Genomic DNA, 9,094 nt, shown 5'->3' on the forward strand with positions numbered 1-9,094 from the left:
ATTATGATTATTGTATTATTAAATTATTAAACGAACAGTAATATAATTCTATTATTAAACGAAGCAAAATGTCGCGATAAACGTTCTCCGTAGCCTCGCGTAAATGTTTTCGTTCTACCAAAGGGTTAAACCGGTTTACAAATATATAAATAAGCAAATAAACTCACTATACACTTGTTAAAATTTATGTACACGCTTATTGGGAAATTATACAATTATCCTGCACGATTCTATCGCGAAAATGACTGTACGACAGCTGTACGTTATAATTTTATTGTAAAAAAAACCTTCTACCAACACACTCGCGCTATCGTCTATGTTAACTCTGTAAAACACGTGTTCCCCTGATCACGTTACGGTTAATACGACCGCAACAAAATATAAAACTATAAATAAACAAATGTACGAAGATTATATAACACGGTTGCTCGCGTGTTTACCGCGAACGGCGCGTACACACGAAAATAATTCAGCCTTTGTTTCCCTTTTATTTTGCGAGCGGATAAAGGCGAAATGAAAATACAAAGTTGAAATTAAGGGGGCGATAATGTTCGGCCGATAAGAGAGAACCGGCGGAATAAAATTCTGCCCGGCGGATATAAACTATGTTTATATTATAGCTCATTCGCCGGCGGTGACGTAAACGCCACGGCAGATTATCGCTCACGTAAAGTTTACGTCACTTTGTAAAATAGCTAAATAGTGTTCTTTGCAGTTTTGAAATAACAAGTAGTTTACACGATATTCCCGAGCACCGAGCAAGCTCGGCAATCGATATCGACCCGAGCGCGGCGCGGAGCAAGCTCGCTCGTAACGGGGGCCCGGCTCGCGGAGATGCGAACGGTTACTTTGTATTTCGCTCGTGTTTAATAAATTGCTAAAAACGCGACTCAATTGCATCAGCTCTCTCGCATACGTAACGCGCTTAATTTCAATCTGCTTTGTTTGCAAATGGCTTCGAGCCCCGCTTCGGTTATATTAGGTTAAAACGACTTTGAGCGAAACGCAACAATAATCGCGCTCTGTCCCTGTGCGTTCATACATTAAATTATATGTCGTAATCAGTACTTCGCCGGGTTTGCCGGATTTAATATTTATTTTCAAGGAAATGGAAAGCCGACGGGGTTTCGCAAGCAGTCATCCTTGGGCTATAAAATAAGCGGCGCGATTTTCACGCGCGAAAACTGCCGCAGCTAATAAAACACCTCGCGGCTTCTTGTTTCACGAAATTAATTGATCATCTCCCGCGACGATATCAACGAATCGAGGAATCGATCGTTTCTAGTCTCCTCGTTTCGTAATCGATCGTCCTTGTGACTCGCGCAATTTCAGCCACAAAAACAACAGGAAATACGCGCTGCGAGTTCAATCGTGTTGACCGTTTATTATTGTAAGAGTTTTTATTACAAAAAACGAAAGATTTTTATTCAATGGAGAGGTGTATTACGCAGATGTGGCTTATGATAATATTTGTACTTGCAACGAACGTTTCTTAAATAATATATTTGTTAAATATGGATTTTATATATATATATATATGATATCGATGTATTATTTAATTGGTATTAAAGGATTATATATTTAAAATGAATTTAGCCGTCTTTGTAACACTTATAATGTTACTTTTAAAATTAAATCTATTAGAATTGCAATTTCCTTGCATTTTTACTCCAACAAGTCACGGATCGCTTAATTTATCGTTATCTTCAACGTTCCGATTAACATTTACATTTTATGGTCGAATAATTCAAAGAAATCGTACGTTTACCGAATTAATTTACCATTATATTTAACATCCTGATTAAAATGTGTATTTTATGGTTGAATAATATTAATAGAAATCATATATGTACTCGTTTATTACATCTCGATACACAACTCCGATAATAGAAACATTTATTTCTCGTGTCTTGTACAAGGTAGAAATAATGGTAAGGTAGCCACTAAAAGCGATACTAAGAAGGAAACATTGTACACGATATGAGAAATAAATATTTCTAGCGTTTCGTAAGCAATCGTCCTCGTGCCGCATAATTCCCGGCCGTTCCAATGTATACGCGGCGAGTTTCAACTATATTATCTTTTTATTCAAACAAATGTAATGAATTATTTATTGACAAAACTAAGCAGTTCTTTTTTTTATCTGCCACGGTACGTTTCCGCGACCGTTCGCGCAGCAATAAACGGCGAAAGGAGCGGCGAGCGGCGTTTTGCAAAATTGCAAATTGCCGAGATAGAATCGGCAACTGCATGGACGGCGGAGGATCGAAGTGCATAATAAGATTAATAAAGGAAGACCGAAGCGAAAGAGCACGGGACGCGCGCGCGTCACACGCGCAGAGCGCCGTCCCGGTTTTCGCGAACAGGTCTCTCCGGCGAAGTGCAACATTGTACGAGCACGCAGGCTAGCCTCGAAACGAATTATAATTACAAATCGAGTGCGGCGAGCTGTTTCCCGGGCGCGAGAAACATTACATTGCCATGAATTTTTATGGCGTTTTGATAGAGACCGGCGACGCGTCCACGGGAAACACCGACGTTTAATGAGAGATTATCGACGATGTCTAATGAGAGGAGGAACGACGATCCGATGAATCACAGGATGATTATCGTCGCGTGGACGCTTGCTGTTAGAGCAACTTTATCAGCTGTTTTAGTCGCTAAACGCGCGAACAAAATTCGACGGCTCGAAAGGCTTCCAAAAGTAACCGTTGGACAAGAAGCGATCCGATTGTCGATCAACGATCGTAAGTTGTCCGTTGTTATAATTAATTTATGATAATTATGCGGAAAGAGATCCGAATAACGATTAACGAGCGTAACTCGTCGCGGTTGTTACAAGCGATTTATAAGAATTTATCAGAACGATAAACATAATAACAAACGAGTTATAATCGTTGATCGAATCGAACGTTATTCGAACAATTTAGCGGAAATATTCTTCTTTTTGTTGGTCGAACAATTTAGTCGATAGATTTTTCGAATAAAATTTTATTCGAGATATTTCTCGAACAAAGTATTATTCGAGGAATTAATTGGAAATGTTATTCCAATAAAATTGTCTTCCAATATTGGCCCGACTCTGCGCAATGGTTATTCGGAATAAAAGTTCTTCGTAGCTGTTCCAAGTTGTTAAATCTATATTAGGACGCTCGCAGAAGCGAAAGAGAGATAAAGAGAACGAGCTAGAAAGAATCAAGAACAACGGCGAGCGAAATATTATATTACGTAAATCCCCGGGCAAAAATGATTGCCGTGAGAAGCGTTTTTGTTTTTGTCGTCGGCTCGCACGCATGCAGGCCGCGCACAAACACCGAGTCGGAGCACGATCGCGTTCATAGTGCACGAAAGCAACCGAGTTATCGGCGACGTGAATTACAGGTTCGCTCGGCTAAATTCCAAGTTTAATCACTTCAGAGACGACGCGTACGCGCCGAGTTTCTGTAACATTGAAATCCTTAAACGTAAATACCGCGACGCGTGCGGATCGGCCGCGAGAATCCGCTCGTCCGCGAACGTGACGCAATTCCGCCGCGGCCAACGCAAAAATAGATCTTTTTATCCGGAGCTAACAGTTTTTCGAATACCCGCGAATATCCGCTGCGACGCGACCGTATTTCGAAATTGAGAAATTTCACGCGAGGCTAACAACGCGTTCCTTTGATTCCTGCACCACACGCGTGTCACGGACACGCGCATATAAACGTGCGCGCGCGCTCAACGAGAGGTTTTGATGGGAAACGAGACGGGAGAGTCCCGTGGAAATTACAGCCAAGGTAATATAAATGTTTTGTTATTTTTTACGAGCCACTTGAATCGCGCGCTCGGGAAAGGAACAAGAAAACGCTCGAGCGCGCGCGCGCGCGCGCGAGTCAGTAGCGGCCGTATACATATACGTGTGTGCATACTTCTGTACGTGCGAGCTCGCAAGGCCGCGGCATTATTTTAATCGCTGTCCACGTATTATTTAATCCGATGCGCGGAATTAATAAATAGTGGGCGAGCAACAATTGTTTACAATGCTCGTTTTTGCTCGGAACTCGAAAACGATCCTCGGGCTCGATTTAATTAAATTATTTCGATTGCGCGTCCACCGTCAATTAATACGTTCGCGATGGTCGTTATTCGAGTCGCTGGACAATTAGAAAATATCGCAGACACCGGTGTTTTATTTGTACCTTGTGAAAAATACAACTGTTCTCCGAACTCAATATTCTGAAATTATTAATTATTTTCACAGTATTTAATTCTGGAACGTCATCCCTCTAGCTTTCTACATAAGTAACATCGGGTTGCGTTGTAATATATAAATATATAGAACAATATACATAATATTATATATCGTAATTTATAAACGAACGAAACAGAAAATATTATCATGTTATTATTATTATTATTATTATTATTATTATTATTATTATTATTATTATTATTATTATATTATATTATATAACCTGAGCACTTTATAGTATTTATTTACACGTCAGCAGACAAATTAAAAATTCTATGGGGTCGCCGGCAACCCCAGGGGGTAGTTCTAGGGTTAATGCTTCTACCGTCTGAAATAGCGTGTAGAGATTTTTATCGTAAATCTGTAAAATGTACATCGTAAACGAAAATACTTGTGTAAACAGGAATCGGTTAAATGAATTACCGTTTCCATCTGCCGATGAAAATGTAGATTTTCGCGAGGGTCTGTTATCGATTTATGCGTAACTCCGGTGCACGACGAATTCCGTACGTTTATAGAATGAAAAACGTGGCCTCGAAACAGTAATTTAACGAAGTTCTCATTTAATTCGAGATCGAACCGTGATGTCTCTCGAAACAAATTTTCCTACGATACCCGTGAAAAATCCATGCGTTCGCTGATGATCGCGGAAAGAAGGGGGTGAGGGTGGGAGGGAGGAGGAGAGAAAAAAGGCCGGTCGTCGTGCGAGCGTATTCAATGTTGCATAATAGAATTTTCACCGTGCCTCACTTATCATACTCCAAATAGCTTCGCCTCGTATAAATATATAATTTTATTACGTCATGGACGCTCTCTGTGCGCTCTCGGGCGCACAGGTCGCGAAAGGGGGATGGGAATTTTCGTTGGCGCACTGATTATTATTGCATCTGCCTGTAGCATTTCTTGTAGTTTATATTTCCCGTTTCGACTGCGTGGACGAGAACACACGATGGTGGAACGAGAAACGTAAGGAAAGAAAGTAAGATGAAGATAAAGAGAGGAGCGAGCGAGCGAGCGAGAGAGAGAGAGAGAGAGAGAGAGAGAGAGAAGAAAAACGAAGAAGAAATTTCTAAGAACGTTAAATAGCTCGTTGGAAAAGCGCACTTTATTCGAAAAGCCAGAGAGAGAATATTTTAAGTCACCGTTCCTGCCTGCTGCTGCTGCTGCTGCTGATGTTGGTGGTGGTGGTAGTGCATTGGTAGTGGTGGTAGTAGCGGTGGTGGAGGCACCGGCGGTGAAGGGTGGGGGTGGCAGCAGCGGCGAGGGTGGGAGGGCACAAAGGCGACGAAAAACTGCACGAGTTTGTTGTTTCCTCGTTACGAGAAAAAGACAATAGAGAGCGCTCCGCGTATTATGTACTCCGACGAGTTACGATAACAAAAATGACGCTCGCCGCTCTCCTCGGGCTCTGATACAATAATTACCAGCCGTGACTCGCGACCCCGCATTATCGATTTAATTCTCAAATGTATACTTTCAATTCGTTCACCGAAAGACTGAAGGAGAAAGAGGGAAACACCGAGAGAGAGCGAGAGAACGAGAGAGAGAGAGAGAGAGAGAGAGAGAGAGAGAGAGAGAGAGAGAGAGCAGGAGTCGAGGGGGTGGGTGTAGGACGGCGAGTGGTGGGGCTGCAGCGAAATAATATTATTAAATGCACTCGGATAGTCCAATTATTGTTCCATGTTCGAGCTCCGAATAAATAATTCCGGCTGAATGCAACGCGACCGAAAGGGGCGACGAATAAAATGAAAGAGAAATAAAATCGATAACAAAAACCATTGTAAAATATTTTTCAAACTGTACCATGTCTGTTCTTTCTCCGCTGCTAAATATTTTTCCATCGAACACGGTTTAATGTATTTATATTTTGCACGTACACGCATATTTTTGTTTTATTTTGTAGAACAGAGAAAAAGAGAGAGAGAGAGAGAGAAAGAAGGATTGACGCAAACCTGCGATCTGAAAATTTCCTTCGAACAAGACGATGCTCCATTTATCCGTCCGCCGTGTGCACCATAATATTTCATCCTAATAATAACGGAAGCACTTATCGATTCGAACTCTTGTGGACGCGTGCACGGAACACACAGTGCTGTTGTGTGTTATTCCCTTCGATTCTCCTTTACCGCATTCCATTTAGACCACAATAACACGCTTTCGAGGGCGGGAGGGAGAAAGAGAAGCGCCGGAGCGAAAGAGAAAGAGAAAAGAAAGAGGAAAGGCGCCGAGTGAGCAAACGAGAGAGAGAGAGGGGAGGAGAGGGAGAGAAAAGGAGAAGGAAATAGAATCGAATATCATTGAAAAAATGGAGCAGGCGAATGACTTCGAGGCAGGGGTGGGGAGCTTGTGGAGAAAAAAAAATGTAATTTCTCATTAAATCGTCGTTAGGACAATGCGAGTCGAGGTGGCTGTGTTAAATCGGGTTAAGGCACATCTATAAATACCTCACTAACTGAGAATGAGAGAACACGAGGAGAGGGAGGAGAAGAGCCAGCGAGCAAGTGCGAGAGAGGCCGGTGTTCTCTCGTTGCAAGGAGAAGGAGAGACGAGCCGAAGAGAGAGAGAGAGAGAGAGAGAGGCACAAAGTGTGCAGAAGCACGAGAAAGAGAGAAAGAACAAATATACGAGGGGGACGAGGTGGGAGCGAAGCGAGCGAGATATGTAAACGGGAGAAAGAGTAAGCAAGCATGCGAGTCGGTAAAACAGACGAAGATAGAGTCTGCCCGGGGGTGGGGGTAACCGTGGTGTAGTGGTGGGGTTCGGCGAGTGCGAGGGTAGGGGGGAGAAGAAACGTGCGAGAGAAAGATAGATAAAAGCAGAGTCACAAAGTTGACAGAGAGACATGAAAATGAAACAGAGGAAACGCTGGGACGAGGGGGTTGGCGACGTCAGCGGCGGTGGTAGTAGTAATCAGTCCGTCTAATAGTGTGGGCACATCGAGGAGAGAGAGATATATACACACAATTGCATTCGTTGCCAGATGTCTAACTACACGATCGCCCTCCCCTCCACCGACCGTACCCCTACCCCTATCCCCACTCATCAGCACGCTGTCACTTCTGCATTACGGACGAGTAGCGAGGAGAACACGAGTCGAGGTAAATTCGTATAGCATGAACGAGCGAAGGGGGATGAAAAAGCGGCGCGTAACGCGTTATCTTAGGAACCCGGCACACGCACCGTGGACAAACGAAACACAGCCCTCCGCGAAACACCGCGATTATTATTTATCACCGTGTGGACCGTCGCGCGACCGAGCCGCGCGACAAGGCCACCGAAAAAATTGGAAAAAACTCCGAAAATTCTCCGGATTAAAATGCAACACTCACCTCTATCTTTTCCATTTCTTTGCTGCACGGCTGTCACTCACTATTCCCACAGTCATCTAGGATCCTTTGGCACACACACACTGACGGCACATAGCGCGGATAGAACACGGTCTACACACGAGAGCGCGGTGTGCGTGTATCGAAACGATATAGGTTTGACGCGCGCGGACCAGCGACTCACGGTGCGGCGCACGCCGCTGTCCCATCAAGACTACTTTGTATTTACTCTAATTATGTGACGTCACGGATACACTGCTCGCCCCACCACTAGCCGCCGGAGGCGGCCGACCGTTGACGAGCAAGCTCGACCGATCCCGAGCCCGAACAGGCAACGCGCATGGCGCGGCGATCCAGTCACCTGTCGTCTCTCTTCGTTCTCGTTGAGCCCTCGGCGAAGCAACACCGTGAACCGCTCGCGCGGTTTTCTTCATCCCGATATTATTTTCACTCGATCTCGTCCCCGGATCGCCACGCTCGGCGATCGACTCGCTCTCTCCGGATACCGTCGGACTCCTGTCGGCTCGGATCGCGTCGTGTTTTCTCTTAGTTTTCCGTTAGTTTTCTGTGCCCCGAATACGCGCTGTTTGTTGTGTCCCCGACGCCGAGTCCCCGAACGCCGTGCCGTCGCTTACCTACCCCTACGGAGTTTCGCGCGAGCCGCGAGTGGTGACAGTGCACCCCGGGACGATCCGATTCGATTAATTTCCGATCGCGATTCGCGAATTCGTGATTCACGCGAACGCGTGTCGAACTTGTCGCGACTGTGAGGACGGTACGTTTGTGGCCACTGGCGGGTTCGAGGATCATGGACAAGACGGCATTGTTCGGATACGACAATGCTTTTGTGGTTGATTCGGTGGTGTGCTGGGTCGTCCCATCATGCGGACACGTTGCGACACGTTCATGCGCACCCGTGCGCGTTTCGCGAACCGTTTCCATATTTGCAATGTACGCCGTCGGATGTGGACTGTTGCGACTTTACAGTGGATATCTGTGACAATTGCGATCATGTAGACGATGTTTCTTACCGAATTGTTCTAGCGATGCGTACCTACTTGTACCCTCTGGTTGCGTTCAATAAATTACTCGATCCTTTAACACTTTGACCGCCGCGACGTTCGCATAAGAAACTTGTTTGCTCAGGAAAATCGTTTCTTGACGCGTATTCGATCTTCCGAATTCAGTTGGAATCCATGAAACGTGGGAAAGTGGAGAAAGTAATATGATATCGCGTAGCTCGACTTTGTCAAAGTGTTAAAGCGGCAGGCTTGAAAATAATCGACGTTCTTTTGGTAACAACTTTGCGGATAGGAATTTGATTATGGATAAATTAAGAGAACGGAGTGCATAGATTTAAGGCAGTGCAAGTGCATCCACCGACGCGTGTGCGGATTTTGAAAACGGAAAGGACTCGAGCCGCCAGGATGACTGGATCGAATTCGAAGGAACCAAATGTTTCATGCTTGTAACGGGATGGTCGCGGCTCTGTGCTGGATGATGGACCGTGTCTAAGAAGTGAGAGAGAGCAATAAAC

The 9,094-nt window shown here is 44.6% G+C and overlaps 2 protein-coding genes across 3 annotated transcripts in view; one reads left to right on the forward strand and one right to left on the reverse strand.

Annotated features, from left to right (window-relative positions):
• The window catches only part of LOC117222189 (uncharacterized), a 300,049-nt gene extending 291,091 nt beyond the window's left edge, over nucleotides 1-8,958 (reverse strand). For both annotated transcript variants that reach the window (XM_033473760.2, XM_033473759.2), the window contains exon 1: nucleotides 7,561-8,958. In XM_033473760.2, the coding sequence (XP_033329651.2) occupies nucleotides 7,561-7,575 (15 nt within the window). In that variant the 5' untranslated portion in view covers nucleotides 7,576-8,958. The remainder of the gene's footprint in view (nucleotides 1-7,560) is intronic.
• LOC117222192 (transmembrane protein 230) overlaps nucleotides 3,342-9,094 on the forward strand; it is a 36,735-nt gene continuing 30,982 nt past the window's right edge. The window contains exon 1 of the mRNA XM_076520378.1: nucleotides 3,342-3,776. Coding sequence (XP_076376493.1) covers nucleotides 3,734-3,776 — 43 coding nt within the window. The 5' untranslated portion in view covers nucleotides 3,342-3,733. The remainder of the gene's footprint in view (nucleotides 3,777-9,094) is intronic.

The sequence above is a fragment of the Megalopta genalis genome, chromosome 3 (genome assembly GCF_051020955.1).
Source record: "Megalopta genalis isolate 19385.01 chromosome 3, iyMegGena1_principal, whole genome shotgun sequence".
Classification (NCBI taxonomy): domain Eukaryota; kingdom Metazoa; phylum Arthropoda; class Insecta; order Hymenoptera; family Halictidae; genus Megalopta; species Megalopta genalis.